Genomic DNA, 19,425 nt, shown 5'->3' on the forward strand with positions numbered 1-19,425 from the left:
ACTAAGAGCAATGAATAGAACTGTCATGTCCTATAGTCAGCTAAATAAAATAAACAGAACAATCAACTAGGTCAGAGAAAAATACCTGGGACCATCCACCCATAGGTGGCCTGTGCTCCACACTAGGGAACAATCCAGTGCCATGTTTCTCTTCTAACTTGAGGTAGCAAAAATTATTCACGCTTATGACATGATGTATGCTTTGAAACTTTTCAGACTTGACATTTTCAACCAAATCAATCACTCTGTATCCTCTCAGCTCTTTTCTAATTGATTCTGAATGTACAGAATGTTTGAAAAGCATTGCTGCTTTGACTAAAACAGTAATTTTCTACTCAGAGTCAGAAATGGTAAACCCGAGCAGTTCTCATACTGACAAGGTACAGTATCATCACAAGTATTATTCACCTAAATACAAGTTTTACTTCAGAAATTTACTGCCATCTTATATAATCTAGCTTTGAATCCTCTTCAAATTAGTGCTTATGTCTATTACAAACTTGTAAAATCAAAATGTGCCTCCATGTTTACCTCTGTCTTTTCCAAAAAGGGTTATTATGTTAATATTTATGAAGACTTCAGATTTCAGATATTCCTAGAATTTTATTAGTACTTCCTTTTCAAGTTCACTCAATGGCTTTCCATCATGCACATCTTTATGAAAACCACACTGTACTGAAGCATGAAAGGCAATACTGCTTCCTCCTGATCCTGTGGCTGACATCACTAATCAGACATCACCTTCTCAAATTCCTCAAGATGGTCTTCTAGCTGATCAAGACCAATTAGCGGTTGGCCTAAGTAGGAACCTATATAAAGTATTTAATATTTTAATGTTAAACAATGATTAATATTAAATAACTTTTTAAATAATACTTAGTTATTTAAAATCTTTAATAACTAGAACACAAGTACTAGTCAGTTAAAATGAGCTCCTAGCCAATCAGAAGGGATACCAGCTAGTGTGCTAAACTAGTACACCCCAAATGAATCCAGCACTAAGACTAAGAGATACACACAGTTTTGTGGTCTTTGGTGTAAAAGATTCATTTTTATACTTTTTTTGCATGTAATATATAAATTTGCTGGAAAAAAAAATCTGCTACAATGATATACTGAATGTAAGACTTATTGACATGATGACCACATTTTTATGGCAGAAATAACAAAGATAAACCAGAGCAGTTAATTGTCTTGACACACAGTAATTATTTTAAAAATTTGCAAAATGTTTTATAATCTAATATATGCACACCCACCTAAAAGATGAAAAAAATTAAGTTAAAACTATTGTAATACAGAAATTTAACCAGAGTTAGGCACAGTTCTGTTAGGATTTTCTTATAGGGGTAGAGATCAGATTAGGATGGGATTTCAGGAAATTTATCAATGAAGGAAGCTGGTGGACCAGTGTCAGTTGCTTCAGAAAGTGGATGGAAGGTCAGTTGATACTTTGCAGCAATTACCCCAGAAGGGTTTACATCTGACATAATTTGAGGAAATTTCTTGAAAAGAATTTACCTCTGGATCTTCCATCAGCTCTATGTGAAAGGTGAACTTCATCTGACTAAGGAACTTCCTCTTTCAAACAGAAATCAGAAGGAAGTTCTCTGCCCCTTAAAATATTGTTATTGACTTTTGAGTGATCTCTGTGGCTCTGGATGGAATGTGTAAGGGGTTTGAAGTGGAATTTGAGTGCACTGTTTACCCAATGGCATATGTTCCCTGCCCAAATATTGTGGCCATGCTATAATTGGCAAAACTGTTTCTTGCTGAGTACTGAGTGCAGGGAAGTTGTATGCTCATAAAAGGGATCTCAGCAGGGGTGGGAAAGGAGGGTGGTGGGGTGGGTATGGGGGTGAAGATCCCTGATGTGTAGCATTTAAACATTTTCTGTGGTTTAAATATTAGACCAGAATTAGGAGAAATGCACAGAATTGACTTCCACTATCAGGAACAAGCTGACATGAACCATTCTGGCACACCACTGGGGCACTTGTACTTGGCCTTTTAAGTGTAGAACAATATGTTACTCAGGGCTTTCCTAGGTGGTTGAAAACAGAAATGGGTATGCATTAGAGGTATAGGTTGCAGCTTGTGCCCAGGTCTTGACAACGTAGAGCTAAGAAGCAGAGGAAGGTAAGAGGTGCATAATAGTAAGAGAGAGATGACGGTAAGAGGACTTCACAGGAAATCCCAGCTAACAGAAAGTTAGAAATTGGGGGCGCCTGGGTGGCTCAGTCTGTTAAGCGTCCAACTTCAGCTCAGGTCACGATATCATGGTTTGTGGGTTTGTGCCCACATTAGGCTCGGTGCTGACAGCTCAGAGCCTGGAGTCTGCTTTAGATTCTGTGCCTCCCTCTCTCTGTCTCTGCCCCTTGCACCTCTCTCTCAAAAATAAATAAACATTAAAAAAAAGTTGGAATTGAACATAAGGCCTTTGAGACAGAGAGGGAGAAAGAAAGGGAGGGTTGGGAGAAAGATTGATGTGGACAGGACTGTTATGACAAGATACGGGAAAAACGAAAATCAGTATTTAACTATTTATGCCCTCAGTGCTAGACACTTTACTACAGAGCTCGTATAAATGGTGTTCAGTCTATCTTCAGAACACTCATATTTGGGAGTGTTTCTGCCCATTTTATAGATGAGAAAACTGGAGTGTAAAATATTTAAATGTTTTGCTAGTGCTCATAGCTTCATAGCAGTATTGAGCCATGCAGTTTGTAACTACTTACCTGACAGTTTCTCCTATTAGACTGCCAGCTGCATGTGGACAGTGTCTAGAGCCTTCTTATTTATCACTTTTGTCCCCTGTGACTGGCACCTAAGAGGTATGCAGTATGTATTTGCTGAATGTTGAATGTTGCCTGTTATATTACTCAAACCCAGATGGCTAAACGCTCTATTACTCACCTAATCTTTCACTATCAAATTAAAATATAAGGAAAAACAAATTAATAATCATAGGGCACTTTATTTAATAAATGATACTCAACTTATTAAGGTAAGGATATTGAAGGAGTTGCAAATTCATTCAAGAGAATTCTTCCTGGAGGCCATGAAAGTAATTGGACAGAATTCTGCTGCTTTTAAAATCAATTAGTTTAGGGGCACCTGGGTCCCTCAGTCAGTTAAGCGTCCAACTTAGACTCAGGTCATGATCTCATGGTTTGTGAGTTCGAGCCCCATGTTGGGCTCTGTGCTGACAGCTCAGAGCCTGGAGCCGACTTCCAATTCTGTGTCTTCCTCTCTCTGGCCCTACCCCCCTCCTGCGCGTGTGCGTGTATGCTCTCTCTCTCTCTCTCTCAAAAAAAATTCAGCATTAAAAAACATTTTAAATCAATTAGATTAGCATATTGAAATAATACATAAACCTAAGGATCAACTTTTCTGCAGATCTTTCTAGTTCTGAAAAAAACTGAATTTGCAGCACCCACTGAAGTGAGGTAAATTTTATATGTAAGGTACATATTTTTTAATGTTTATTTATTTTTGAGAGACCAAGAGCGAGAGTGAGCGTGAGAGTGACAGCGAGCATGAGCCTGGGAGGGGCAGAGAAAGAGGGGGACAGAGGATCCAAAGCAGGCTCGGAGCTGACAGCAGAGAGCCTGATGTGGGGCTCCGCCTAAGGAACCGTGAGTTCCAGCCCTGAGCCGAAGTTACATGCTTAAGAAACTGAGCCACCAGGTGCCCCTGATACAGAGTTTAGATATCATTTGTTAAACTATGGCTTGATATTTTACAAAATGAGAATAAGCAATGCTCTTCAGACCCAAGTTAACATGACTTGTCATTATGAATTTAAAGTAAAATATTTACTCCTAGATTCTTTGAGCTGTTAGTTTTAAATTAAAAATGTGATCGGATATTATATTTTATTATTTATTCATAATTAACAAGGCATTTTCCTGTTAATATTTGTCATATTAAACAGAAGACTAGAAGATTACATTCAGACAATATCATAAAAGTTTCAAATCATGATATATAGTTCTGATATTTTAATTTCTCCCATTTAAATGTATTTATTTTATACCATGTAATAACAATAGCTAACAGAGCGCTTTCTTTCTTTCTTTTTTTTTTTTTACAGAGTGCTTTCTAAGTGCACTCTGTGTGCTCTACATGGTTTATATACTTTCTTCCCCACCACAGCCAATAGAGGTACTATACCATTCCCCTTATATGGATGAGAACACTGAGGCTTAGAGAGCTAAAGTGACCAACCCACAGTTGTACAGCCAGTAAGGAAGAATGCTACTCTGGGCTCTCTGAGGAATGGGGTAGTGATAAATGTGTTGATGACAATCTATCTTATGCACACAGTTAATGAGTTGTTGCAAATAAGTTTCTCCATAAAATTGCATTATTTGTTTTTACTTCCAGACACAAAATAATACTTAACAGGAAGAAAATTCCCAAATCCATAAACTGTATTAAAATGAAAACAAATCCTCTGTTCAAAAATATAAACACAGTAGACTCCAATCTCACCAACCTATATTAAATATTAATTGTTTCCTTTGCTTTTCTGCAGCTATGTGGGTTTCACAAAGGACAAAAGAAATAATTGCACAGGGATTACATAAAGCCATACATTCTATTTATAAAACTGACTAGACATTGTCAGCATTCACTACCAATGTCTTTGGTAGTATGATGACATTATAGTTGATATTTATCTTTTAATAAAAATATGAATCACTGTTTACTCCCTGAAGCTAACCTCACTCATGCTAAATTATTTATGTATCCATTTTAATATGTATTTTGCATCTGACAGGACAACTCTCCTTAGGACCCCTTTACTGACCCACCTGTCATTATGATGGGGTAAACAATGTCACCTTTCTAGTGCACAATGAATTACAAAGAAGTTGCAAAGTACACCATCCATCATGCTGGCACTAAGTAGGTTTTTGAAGTAGATCTCAGATATCACAAATGCTGTTTAGACTGTTACCAGAAAGCAAAAATTGGAAGCTTAGACAAAACGGTCATATGATGAATGGACATGACAGCTCTTCAAAGAAAAGGGGCACTCCTCTTCTACAAATAACCTTGTCAACAGCAAAAGTAGTGGGGAGCTTTGTTGGCACTCAGACTAGAATAATTTAACAAGTGGTTAATGGCTCAGCCTGATAGAAATTCATGCAAACCCAGTGTACTCAAAATCAAAAAGTGGGTCAGCAGCAGCAACCTCTCAAGCTTGATTTTAATTAGGGAATGGTCTGAAGAGATACAGAAAATCACCCACATCCTATTAATTAGAATATGTGAGTTTCAATAATACACTTGTCTAAAACATATATATAAAATATATACAAATATTCTATATGCATATAAAAGTCACCTAGAAACTGCTTTGCATTTGAAAATCATAATGCTAATATAGTTTGAGTTTTAAAAAAATCAACATCAATAAATTTATTGATATAAATATTTAAATTATTATGTAGTTAGTATAATGGATTTGAATTATTAATATAATTCTAAAAATAGTTATCATTAGTGTCTTCCTTCATCTAATTTGCATGGTTAATTTCTTCAAATACAAGGTGTTTGTTTTATCCATAATTGCATTTCAGTTCCTCTAACACTGCTCCCTTTGATTTAGGCCTTATTTCAAATGTAGAATATATTTCTACATGATAGCTAAGTTTATTTTTCCCTTTTAATAGCTTCTTTAAATCTTTCTCCATACTTCTTTTTTTAAAATGGTATTTTTTATAGCATTTTATAAATGGTAGATAATCCCAAAGTGACGTATGTCTTCATGGACATTTAAGCAGTTCCAGAATTCTATAGTAGACCTTGGTTTCTTTAATATGGAACAAGGAAAATTTAAACATTTATAACTGATAAGATAAATGTGTGGAACTCTCAGAGATGTGGCTACGTGGGAACATAAAAAACTAACCCAGTGGGCCCGGCAGATTATTAGAGGCCCATGCTGAGGAAACAGGGACACAAATTATACTTTCATGCTTTTCCATATCACCTAAGTTATGGAATAACAAATAAATTGAAAAGCAAATTGATGAGGGTGATTCCAAGGACCCACACTAGCTTATGGGGTTTTGTTGTTCTGTGTTTTGGACACTTTTTTTTTTTAAGGCTAGGAGATGAATCAACTGAAATAAAGAGGGAGGTGGAAATGTGAGGGGCTAATGAAGGTTTGAGAGTCTGGGAGAAAGTATGTAGGGTAACTTAAGCATCTTGACTTGAGACCAGAACTTCTGAACCAACAAAAGAGTGCTGGCAGGTCTCCCTTTCTTTTCATTGACACACAGGGAAGTTTCCATTGTTGCCTACCAGAAATAGTATATATTAATCAAATACAATGACATGAGTCATACACTAGAAATACTGCAGAAATTAATATTATATTAACTTTTAATGAATGATAAGGCTTTCCAAGGTAGTGGTTATATATGTGGTACTTCTGCTAAAAGTCAGAGAATGACATAACAGACCACAGACAATGTGGAACCACCAGTAAATGGACACTCTCCACCCTCCCCAAAAATGAAAAGAAAAAAAAAAAAACCAACAATAAGAATGTATCTATACAGTTACTTCAAATGATTTAAATATTTAATATATTAATCAGAGTTAACAAGGTAGATTCTTAAAAATCTGTGCCAGAATCATAGTATCATTTCATTTGTTTTAAATGAGGCAATCTAAAGGTTTATAAAAGAAACAAAATGTGCTTATCAAGCGCATGGTATTTTTACATGGAGACAGAAAATTTGCCTATATAAAGGAGACATAACCAAATATATATTGCATCTAAGTGATATATTGTCCTTACTGTGGGCTAGGCTCTGTCCTCCAAGATTTACATATATTAGCTAATTTAATTTTCACAACAACCTTATAAACGTGCAACTATTATTATCTCCATTACAGAGATGAGGGAACTCAGTCCTAGATGGTTAAGTCACCATAAGTACCGTGGGAAATGAGATCTGAAACTAGTCCATGAGGCTCTACAAGCCAAGCACTTCACTGCCATGCCAAAGAACTGGCTAAGCCAGAAAAAGTAAAGCAATAATCCACATCTGGCTCCTTATCTCCTGTGCTCTCCATCAAGAAAGCAGAAGTGCTGTATCTCAAATCTTGGATCTGTGAATAATCATATCGATTTTCCACCTCATTTCTTGTGTGTGTACACGATCTCAAACACAACTGCTTTCATTTCTATTCTTTCTGTCCATAGCAATCCATTAACATGTGCCTCTTCAAAAACCAAAGAATAAAATGAACTTGTCCTATACCAGCTAAACAAAATTTGAATGACTCAGTCACACATTCAACACTTTTGAATTAAATTCTTCTAACATGTTTTCACTTTCGAAATATGACAAGAAGAAGGTCAAGCGATTCAAATCTTCCTTCCCCTTCCTTGGCACCTCTACACTGAGAACATTTAATGGTTACTTTTTTATGTTACATCTTGCCAGTGAGTTCAATTTAGATGAAAGCTGTTGTTTTCTAATTCCGTTTCACTATAAATGACAGAGACAAATGGTCATATTACCTCGAGAGTTCCTTTGGCAGAATAGGCTGCATATGAGTAAAGCAGATCTTGGCTGCTGTGTTTTCTGGCTTCTTCGCTGCAAGGCTGGCCATTAGGATGAAAGCATTGGCCACTGCTGCTCAGAGACACAGAGCTGGCAGAAGGGCCTGGCAGATTAAGCAACACAGAGTAATTTACAAACTGTACATCTTCTAGGCCCAGGGAAGTCCAGTGACTCTTAATCTTCTTTGAAATTTCTGTGTCATCTTCACTTTTATACAGTTGTACCAAATTTCTGAAAGAAATTTAAAAATCACACTCTAAATAAACGAAAAAAATTATCTCTTGAGTTACGACCATTTAATATATGAACAATTATTAACAGATGTAGGATATGAAAGATGAACTAGACAGGACACTATACAAGAAACTCACAGGCTGGGAAAGGTGGTGAGCTCGCAGAGAAATTACACTAAATCAAAGCAGAATGAATTAAGTTCTTAAATTAAGAACAAATAAAGCACTATGGGAATCCAAGGAAAAGGGTGATTAATGCCAACCAGTTCTTTTATTAGTTCTGATCTTTCTGTGGACATCAACATATAATCCATTTACAACTCAGTTCCAAGACTAGGGGTCATGCTGGTGAAAACAGTTTTGTATTGCCATTAATATGATCCCATATAGAGTTATGTGATTAATATATAGCTATTGCTATTTAAAATGATCTGGAGAGTGTTGGACTGAGGATGCCTGGTTAGCTAAATGTAACAGGGAGATTTCTGGTGGGCTGAAGTTCCACTTGGGAGGGGCCTGGGTCTCTTGGAATGCAGGAGGCCTGTGTAAACCACCCAGACTGGGGAATGCTCCTGGGCCTGCCCTCCCAGGCCCTTCTGCAGTCCCAGGGGAACTCCATTATCTATACATTGTATACAAAGTTTAGCAAAACAATAGGACACATAGACCTTTGCTGTATATCTCTGATTTGATTATTCTCTTGTGATTGTCATGTACCCTTTGTTTTTGCATGCCTGAAATGTATGCCCTCTGTACACAACAAGTCAACTGAGATTTGTGACTGGTCTGACACTGCAATAAATGAGAATAAGCTTGAGGCGAATGGGGTTCTTCCTCTGTGAGCATTGACTCCCATTCCTTTTCTCTTTCTTAGCAAAGGGTAATCTTTCATGGGTTGGCACAGGGTTTGTTGGTCATTCCAAGCAAGAGAGAACACTTTTGATACAAATTACGTGCCAAATTACCTAATAATGTGAGCACAATGATATGCAATAAAATTGGTATATCATGCTAAAACCAACCACAGATTATCAAATCAATATGAAATTAATTTTAGCGTGTGCTTGCTGTAGTCTATATATTTATTCCTTATCTATTCTGTAATCCAATGACACTATTTTTCCTTATGACATCCTAAAAGCCAGACAAAACCTGTAAAAATAGATATACACATGCACGCGCAAACACACGTACACACACGTATGAGCAGAACCTAGAACAAAATCAGAAATGGGAAATTTAAAAATATTAATACAGTAAAGTTTTGTTTAGGGCTAGGATACAAAGGGACCAGTTTATTTTTTGACAAAAATATATCTTCTTATAAGAATTTTCTTGCTATCCAAAACATTACTTAAATGGATACTACTTAAGTGGATACTGTTTTATTTTTTCCCATCACATTATTTTTCTCACACATATTTGATTTTTTAGGACTCTATTTATTCAATAATCCCCAAATGAAAGACATCTGAAAAAGGAATAAAAAATACACACATCAGAAAAAAATACATATAATATAGAAAAGCATTACTAGAGACAAAAAAGTAGGTGTGCTGACATAGCTAAAAGGCGGTCTATACATAAAGATGAAATAATAAATAATTTCCCAATTGCTTTCTAAGGTTATTTCTATTTTTTTTTAATATGCAGTTTGACCAATTATCAATGCCATGTAAATTTTATGAAAGAGTCGATTGAAAGAATTTCACTTTTTCTTCTGAAAAAGACTTGTGGGCCTTCTGTTTTGTGTGTGTGTGTGTGTGTGTGTGTGTGTGTGTGTGTGTGTGTGTGTTTGGCAGGAGAGGTTTTTGTATGGTTGGCAAATTAGATTGTATATATTTAAAGTGTACAATATGATTTGATATACATGTATGTTATGAAATTATCACAAATTACCACATCCATCACCTCAATATTTACCTTATGTCTGTATGTGTTGTATGTTGAAGTTTTTAAAATTTCTTTTATGTTTATTTATTTTTGAGAGAGAAAGAAAGAAGGAGTGGCAGAGAGAGAGGGAGACAGGATCTGAAGCAGGCTCTGTGCTGATAGCAGAGAGCCCCACGTGGGTCTCAAACTGAGGAACCATGAGATCATGACCTGAGTCGAAGTCAGACACTCAACCCAACCAACTGAGCCACCCAGGCACTTCTGTGTGTTGAAATATTTAGGATGTCCTCTCTTAGCAAATTTGAAGTACATAATGCAGTATTAACAATACTCACCATGCTGTACAGTAGGTCCTCAGAAACTATGCATCTTATAACTGAAAGCTTGTATCCCCTTGACCAACACGTCTTCCTTTCCGCCACCCCCAGTGCCCTGGCAGCTATGATTATACTCTTACTATGAGTTTGTTTGTTGGCTTTTTAGATTACATACATAAAAGATATGACTCAGTATCTGCTTTTCTCAGTCTCTGTCTTATTGCACTTACCCTCTGTGAGATATCTCTGTTGTCACAAAGCCATGATCTCATTTTTTATGGTTGAATAATATTCTACTGCACATTGATCCCACATTTTCTTTATACATTCATCCATACATGAGCACTTAGGTTATTTTTGTACTTTGGCAATTGTAAATAATGCTGCAATGAACATGAGAGCAAATATCTCTTCTAGATACCGATATAATTTCCTTTGGATATATACCCAGAAGTGGATTGCTGGATCATATGGTTTTCTAGTTTTAATTTTTTGAGGAAACTCCATACTGTTTTCCATAATGTCTGTACCAGTTTACATTCTCACCAATAGTGTACAAAGGTTATATTTTCTTCACATCCTCATCAGTATGTTTTTTTATTTTGTTTTGTTTTGTTTTGTTTATAACAGACATTCTAATAGATGTATGGTGGTATCTCATTGAGGTTTTGTTTTGTATCCCCTGATGATTAATGATGTTGAGCACCTTCATGTATCTGTTGGTCATTTGTATATATTTTTTGGAAAAATGTCTATTCAGATCCTTTGTCCATTTTTAAATTGGACTGTTTGTGATTTTTTGCTACTGAATTGTATAAATTCCTCACTGTCATTCACTTTATTTGTATTTTTTTAATGTTTATTTATTTTTGAGAGAGAGAGAGAGAGAGAGAGAGTGCAAACAGGGGAGGGGCAGAGAGAGAGGGAAACACAGAATCTGAAGCAAGCTCCAGGCTCTGAGCTGTCAGCACAAGGCCGGACACAGGGCTCAAACTCATGAGCTGCAAGATCATGATCTGAGCGGAAGTCGGATGCCTAACCGACTGAGCCACCCAGGCGCCCACTGTCCCTATCCATTATCATGCATAGGGAAGGCTGCTGGGGGAGATGGCTCCACCAAGAGTCAGACTGATGTTCAGCCAAGACTGCACTAAGTCCTGTACCCCAAGGTAAGGCAAAAATTAATTACTGGTCAGGATCTGTGATAAAGGTTTTTTACCAGGGGTGGGGATAAATAAAATATGGACCCCTTATCAAATATATGTTGTGTAAATATTTTCTCTCATTCCACAGACTTTTCTCATTATGTTGTTTCCTTTGCTGTGCAGAAGCTTTTTAGTTTGATGTAGTCTCACTTGTTTAGTTTTGCTTTGTTGCCTATGCTTTTGTTGTCATATCAAAAAAAAGTTGCTAGGACCGATGTCAAGAAATATTCCCTTTGTTTGTTTTCTTCTGGGAGTATTGCAGTTTCAATTTTATATTTAAGATTTCAATCTGTTTCAAATTAATTTTTGTGAATGGTGAGATATAGGGGTTCAATTTAATTCTTTTGCATCTGAATTCCAGTTTTTCAACACTGTTTATTGAAGAAACTATTCTTTCCCCATTTTCTATCCTGGCTTCTTTGTCAAAAATTAATTGACATATATGTATGGATTTATTTCTGGGGACTCTATCCTGTTGCATTGGTCTATTTTTGGTCATTGGATCTGTTTCATTTGTCATTTTTTTCAAAGTTTATGTATTTATTTTTGAGAGAGTGCACGTGCACCCACGAGTGGGATAGGGGTGGAGAGAGGGAGAAAGAGGATCCCAGGCAGGCTCAGCACTGTCACTGTGGAGCTGGATATGGGGCTGGAACTCACAAACAGTGAGATCATGACCTGAGCCCAAATCAAGAGTCAGATGCTTTAACAGATGGAGCCAACCAGGTGCCCATTGGTCATTGTTGATAAACAGATCACTTTTTATGATCAGCCTTTAGGCCATACTGTAATATTTTGATTATTATAGATTTAAATCAAGAAATGTGATGTGTCCGGATTTGTTCTTCTTTCTCAAGATAGCTTTGGCTACTCAGGGGCTTTTATGGTTCCATGTAAGTTTTAGGGTTGTTCTTTTTCTGTGGAAAATGCCATTGGAATTTTGATAGGGATTGCAATGAATCTGTAGATTACTTTGGGTAGTATGTTCATTTTAACAATACTAATTCTTCTAATCGAAGAACATGAGATACCCTTCCATTTTATTTGTGTCTTTTTTACATTTTTTTCACCAATGTCTTATAGTTTTCAGTATATATGTCTTTTACTTCCTTGGTTAAGTTTATTCCTAAGTATTTTATTATTTTTAGTGCTATTATAAATAATATTTTTTCTTAATTTCCGTGTCATATAGTTTGTCACTAGTGTGTAGAAATGCAACTGATTTTTTATATTGATTTTGTATCCTGCAACTTTAACTGAATTCATTAGTTCTAATGTTTTTTGTGGAAGCTGTAAGGTTTTCTGTATATACAATCATGTCATGTGTAAACAGAATTTTACTTCTTTATTTCCAATATAAACAAGTAATGTATATATGTATGCCTAATTGTTCTGACTAGGACTTCCAGTAATGTATTAAAGAAAAGTGGAGAGATTGAGAATCTTTGTCTTTTTCCTAATTTTAAAGTAAAGACTTTTACCTATTCATTGTTAAGTATGATGTTAGCTATGAACTTGCCTTTATTATGTTATGTATTCCTTACATACATAATATAATGAAAATTTTTATAATGATAGGATGTTGAATTTTGTCCTATGTTTTTTTTCTGCATCTGTTGAGATGATTATGATTTTTATCCTCGGGCACCTGTTGGGATGAGCACTGGGTGTTGTATGGAAACCAATTTGACAATAAATTTCATATTTAAAAAAAGATTTTTATCCTTCATTCTGTTTAGATGGTGTACCAAATTTATTGATTTGTATATTTTCAGCCATCCTTGAATTTCAAGGGTAAATCCCACTTGATCATGGTGTATGATCCTTTAAATATATTGTTGAATTCTGTTTGCTAGTATTTTGTGTGGGGATTTTTACATCTAGGTTCATCAGGGTATTGGCCTATAATTTTCTTTTCTTATAGTATTCTTATCTAGCTTTGGTATCTTTTGGCCTGAGATAATGAGTTTCAACTTTTTGGAAGAGTTTAAGAAGGTCTAGCATTAATTGCTCTTTAAATGTTTGAAAGAATTCACCAGTAAAGCCATCTGATCCTGGGGTTTTCTTGGTTTGGAGGTTTTGATTATTGATCCAATCGTCTTCCTAGTTATGCATCAGTTCAGATTTTCTATTTTTTCATGATTCAGTCTTGGTTGGTTGTATAGTTCTAGGAATTTACCCATCTCTTTTAGGTTGTACAATTTGGTGACATATGATAACTCATAGTAATCTCTCGTTTCTTTGTATTTCTGTGGTTTCAGTAAATGTCTCTACCTTTATTTCTAATTTTGAGTTCTCTCTTTTGTCTTATTTAGTCTAGCTAGAGGTTTGTCAATTTTATATTTAAAAAGAAAAAGCTCTTAGTTTCATTGATCTTTTTATTGTTTTCCTAGTCTCCATTTCACTTATTTCTGCTCTGATCTTTATTTCCTTCCTTCTGCTAAGCTTGGGATTAGTTGGTTCTTCTTTTCCTAGTTCTTTAGAGTATAAAGTAAGGTTATTCATTTAAATGTCTGTATATAATTGTTACATCCTCTTGATGAATTGAAACCCATCATATAGTGACCTTCTTTGTCTAGTTAGACACAGTTTTTGACATGTCTATTTGTCTAATATAAGATTGCACAGGTCCTCAGTGGCAGATGCCATGGGTGTACACAGTAGTAGTGAGAGCTATTAGGGTCAGGGCAAAGGCTTCTGGGGACTTCCTCTTTCTTTTTCTCCCATGGGGGATATCGTGACCAAGGGTATCTCTCTCAGTGCCTGGTCAGCTTGCAGCACCCTTGCAGTGGTCGTGATACTGGTATCTGATGCATAGACACTCACAGAGCAATCACAAAGCCAGGGTCTAGAGTGTAGACACTTATAGAGTGGTAGTGGCTCCCCAGGCCCAGAGCTTTGGCAAGCCCACAGCAGTAGTGACTCCAGTGCCTGAGCTACAGGAATATACAAAGTGACAGCTATATGCAGGTCTAAATTGTGGGAGCATGTAGAGCAGCTATGGCTCTAGGGTCGAGGGATGCACATGGTTGGGTGGTGGTGGCAGCCGTGGTCCTGTGCAATAGTAGCTCCTTCAGGTAGAGGAGGGGCACAGTAGCATATCCCTTCCTTAGGAATCTGCAGCAGTGATAGCTTTTGGTTAACTCAGTGGTGAATGCTGCTGGTGTCCTCTGAGGGTCAGGCCGCTGAAGTCCATACCAACAAACATCACGGGGTTTCTATTATGAAAGCTCTGGAGAGTCTGTGCCTGAGGTCCTCACTGGCAAAGACTGCTTGAGTCCTCCATGGAGTTAGCCACTGGGAACCACAGAGGAAAGGCCTCTACTCTTCTTCTTGGTTCCTAACCACTTCTGGATGTCTCAGCTAAGCCAATCTCAATCCTTTCCATGTAGTTATTCTCCATTTTGCCCCACTGTGTTGCTGTATGTTCTTAATTGGACTCTTGAGCCCTCCCAAAGCTATTTTAATTCTTGGATACCTAATTGTTATTTGTGGGGAGATGACGGTTGGTAAAACCTACTCCCTCATCCAGCTCTCTATCTCTCTATCCTGTTCTTTTGTTGCTTTATCTGACTTCTGTATCCCCATCCTTTTTCTTTACTGCTACTGTAGTTTTCTCTGCACTATTTGGAGTAGGGAAGGTAAACTAATTGAGTTGAAAGTTAACTCAGTTTGAGGATTCAGTTATTTATAAAGATGCATCAATAATGTTCTTTTGTAATATATCTATAGAAATGCAGAACACATATTTTATTTATGCACATTTGGCTGTATATTAGTCAACATTAACAGAAAAACAAAAGTGAAATTTCAATAGTCTTTTTTGTTGTTGTTGTCCTTCTGCTCAGTTAATTGATGAGCATGAATCTATCCATGAGTATGTAAAATGTTTAATCTGCCATTTGTTTCGTTGGTCTCAATTCCAAAGCGCTTTACAGTATAAGCAACTCAAAAAACGTTAAATTTTTCAAGATGTATATATTATATAAGATGGCCTTGAAAAGCAAATCAAATACTTCTTTAGGGACACAACTGAAGAATTAGTAATTTGTCCCAATGCTGGAGAATTTCTACTTATTATTCAGTACTAAGCTAAAATTTATGAAGAGAGAATATCTGCATGCTCTACTTCACTCTGAATTGAAGGGATATATACTTTTTGTATTATAATTTCATTTTTTATACTATGAAAAATGGAATATATAAAGAACATATATATAAAGTATAAAGAATAATGAAGGAACAACCCAGATTATGAGGTATAACATCTCTGATATTATTGAAGCCCCTTTGGTACTCTTTATTTATTGGTATCCCCCCAAAAAATCTGATTTTTTTTCTTTTTTTGCATCTCATTGCCTTTTTTTGTATAAATAATATATATGTATATATATATATATATGACGTTAACAATTAACCCTTTATTTTTTGAATATTTGCTTTTATATAGTTGGTATTTCATATAGATATAGATATAGATATAGATATAGATATAGATATAGATGTATATATCCATTTTCCACAGATTTAGTGAGATATAATTTGTATAAAACATTGTATAAGTTAAGGTGTACAACACGTTAATTTGATACACGTTATTGCAAAACGATTACCACCGTAGTGTTTGCTAACACCTCCACACATCACATAACCATCGCAACTTACAGCATGGTGATTATAGTTAAAATATATATTCTTTTGTGTTTTTTTATCACTTACTATTAGGTATCTGAGATTCCTCCTGATTTATCAATTTCCTAAGATAAATATTTTAAAATTGTTCCCGGTTTTCCATTATTAAGAAAGACAAGAAATCATTAGGTAAACTATTTTCTTTTTCAAAGGAGAAAGCAAATATACGAAATTAGAAAATAACCACAGGCACAGAAGAAACTTAAAATAAAAACAAAAACAAACAAAAACTATGAGAACATCTACACAGCTCAGTGTAAATAAACTTTCCATGAACACCTGGATGACAGAATTCTTCCTTTGTCCCCCAGCTCCTCTCTCTGCCCTCTCCGTCCTGCATGCCTCGAAGGTTGACCTTTATGAAACTTTGTCAAGTCTTCTGGTTTATAGTCAGTTTTAGGTTCAGCCAATGAGACATGAGAGGGCATGAGAAGAGACTTTCCCCCCACCAGGTCTCTTCTTCCACCAAAGGCACAGTAAAAAAAAAAAAAAAATCAAAAAAAAAAAAAAAAAATTATTGTTCATATTTCCTGATAGACATATGCAGGGGTTTCTCTAGGCAAGGAGGGCATTTACAGGTATATCTTTAGTAAGAAGCACTAAAATGCCTTTACAAGGGTTTTAATTATTAAAAGTTCTGTTTCCTCCATGCCTCACCAACACTTGATGTTGTCTTTTACTTTATTTCATTTTATAATTCTGCCAATGCGGTGGGTGTAAAATTGTACATCATTGTTTGTTTAACTCAAAAGTACCATTACTGGGTTGCAGAGTATGCTATGTAGTTTTACAAAGCTCTTTATACCACTGCCATTATTTAAGAGGTCCTATCTTCAGCGGATCTAATTCTTGCTAACAAATGAGCATAAAATTGTATCCCATTGAAGTTTTTATTTACATTTCCATAATTACTCTTGAGGATATTTTCATGTATTATTTAGTTATCTTTGTTCCCTTTTCTTTGTTGTGACTGTGTACTTGGCCCATATTTATGGAAGTTTTTCTATATTCTGGATAATCCCTTTTAGGTCATAGATGACATGTTCTACTAGGTTTTGGCTTCTCTTTAATTTTTAATGTCTTATGCTGAATAGAAGTTCATAATTTCAATGTACATAATTTTAATATAATGCAGTGGTCTGCACATTTTTTCTTCTTAAACCTAAGGTAATAAAATTATTCTCATTTTTCCCCTAAATTTTTAAGGAATTTGTTTTTCAACATTTCAATGTTTACTTGGAGTGTGTTTGTGTGTGTTGGGGGTGGGGTTTGAAGTGGGAATTCAGTATCACTTTCCATATAAATAACAATTCTTGTATCCTTTGTGATCATGTTCACCATCGTGCAATGACACTTCTGTCGTTTATGAATTTCCATATGTGTGTGGGTCTGTCTGGGCTCCCCAATGAGTTTCATCAGTCTTTTTGATCCATCTCCATTACAACATGCTATTTTAATTATTTTTACTTTCTAATACATGTTAATATTTGGAATGGCACGTCCTCCTACTTCCTCAAGAACATCTTCATTATTTTTTCTCTTCCACATTGATAATGTAATGAGCTTATCAATTTCCTTATCAAGATTGTATCTGGAATTACACTGAGATTAAAAAGATCTATTTGAGGAGAAATGTCATCCTTATATGAGCACTGGGTGTTGTATGGAAACCAATTTGACAATAATTTCATTAAAAAAATAAATAAAAAGAAAGAAAGGAAAGAAAGAAAGAAAGAAAGAAAGAAAGAAAGAAATGTCATCCTTATAATAACATAAAAATAAATTCTTAATATTTCCAATATCAGTCAATGCTAACATAAAAATGTTTTAAAATGAAAGTATTTTTCTGCTTATTGCTGATACAGAATACTGTTCTGTTCTTCTATCAAATAATCCTGCTAAACTTCCTTATTAATTATAATGTTTTCCTTCTTTGAGTTTTCTACATAAAAAATGTGATAAGCAAATAACGAAGGTATTGTTACTTCCTTTCTAGTCACTTAGAGATGTTATTCCTTTTTTTATTATTATTACTATGCATTATTATTATACTATTACCTCCAGAAAATATTTAATAAAAATTTAATAAGGTGTGATAGCGGTCATCTGTTTCATATTCCAAATATCAGGTTAAAGATATTCCTCCCATCCTTATTTTGATAAAAGTTGTTTTATGAATCAGTATTAAATTTTATCATCAATTCTGATGCATTTATTAAGACCATCATATCATATCCTTTCCTTTAATATGATGGATTACATTAATCAATTTTTTAGCATTCAAACTTGCATTCCTAAGTAACTCACTTAGTAGAATACATTATCATTTCTGGCTTTTATGCAATTTATTTTGCCAACATTTTATTTACAATTTTCATGTCTGTTTTTATAAGTAAAGTTGGTAGATAGTGTTCCTTTCAGACATCATTTCTATTGGATTTTTGTTTGAAGTTTTCCAAACCTCATAAAATGAGATAGAGATCTCATTTCTTCTTGATCTGGTCTCTGGGAGAACTTGAACATGATTATAATTTTTGAAAGATACAAATTATTCTTAAACTAAACATTGTCTATACTTGATGTTCTTATTATGAGAGAACAGTGAACTGCTGATTCAATGTCTTTAATGCTGTAAGAATTTTATGCTTTCTTCTTTGAATCAGGGCTCTTCCATTCATCCCTGTGACACCTGCTATTAAGCCTCAAAGTTCTAGGTTTCTGGTTTTATCACTTGCCACAGCACTCTTTCCTAAGTTTTGGTCCTGTTGGGGATTTCTCTTACTATTCTATCAGCTCAGGATAGTGATGCTTTAAAGGAGGTTTATTATAATGTATACAGAATCTATCTGTTTTTCAGAGTATCTATTTTAAAAACTGCCCAACACAGAAATGCACTAGCTTGAGTACCCACCTTCCATGTAAGACATAATTTCTTTGTAAGTACTGACGGCTATTCCCACAACATCCAAGGGAATGAAAAAGCAGTTAAGAATTATGATTCATGTTCCTGTTTTTTTCCACAGACTTATAATATGGATAACTTATTCAAAATTGATTGTGTGATATCACTTTGCACATTACCCTACCTGATGAAAATTATTCAAATCTCGTATATTATGATGGTTGATTGGATTTAAGGGAAAACGAAATTCCCTATATAGTAACCGAAAGAGTGCCATTATATCAATATGTGTATAAAAGAAAAAGTATCCTGAAAAATGTTAATGAAGTGTTTGTATACACATGATTATAAAATTACTGGTCTTTTAAAAATGACAGAGGGAACAAAAATTTTTAATAAATATTAGCTTACAATAAAAAAATAACAGTAAGTTAATAAATACTTGTTCAAATTAAATTTTCCTAAGATTATTTTTTTTAATTCTGTTGCCTTTGCAATTGTATTTTAAATTTGTCAAATTGTTTATAATGCTCTTGTCCCCCCCACCCTGCCTAAAAAAAGACTTAAAGAGACTATGTGAGTTCCAAGTTC

The 19,425-nt window shown here is 35.0% G+C and overlaps 1 protein-coding gene across 8 annotated transcripts in view; it reads right to left on the bottom strand.

Moving 5' to 3' along the window:
• The window catches only part of NAALADL2 (N-acetylated alpha-linked acidic dipeptidase like 2), a 1,336,058-nt gene that overhangs the window by 542,651 nt on the left and 773,982 nt on the right, over positions 1-19,425 (bottom strand). For all 8 annotated transcript variants that reach the window (XM_049629585.1, XM_049629587.1, XM_049629586.1 and 5 more), the window contains one exon: positions 7,550-7,823. In XM_049629585.1, the coding sequence (XP_049485542.1) occupies positions 7,550-7,823 (274 nt within the window). The remainder of the gene's footprint in view (positions 1-7,549; positions 7,824-19,425) is intronic.

This window comes from Panthera uncia, chromosome C2 (genome assembly GCF_023721935.1).
Source record: "Panthera uncia isolate 11264 chromosome C2, Puncia_PCG_1.0, whole genome shotgun sequence".
NCBI lineage: Eukaryota > Metazoa > Chordata > Mammalia > Carnivora > Felidae > Panthera > Panthera uncia.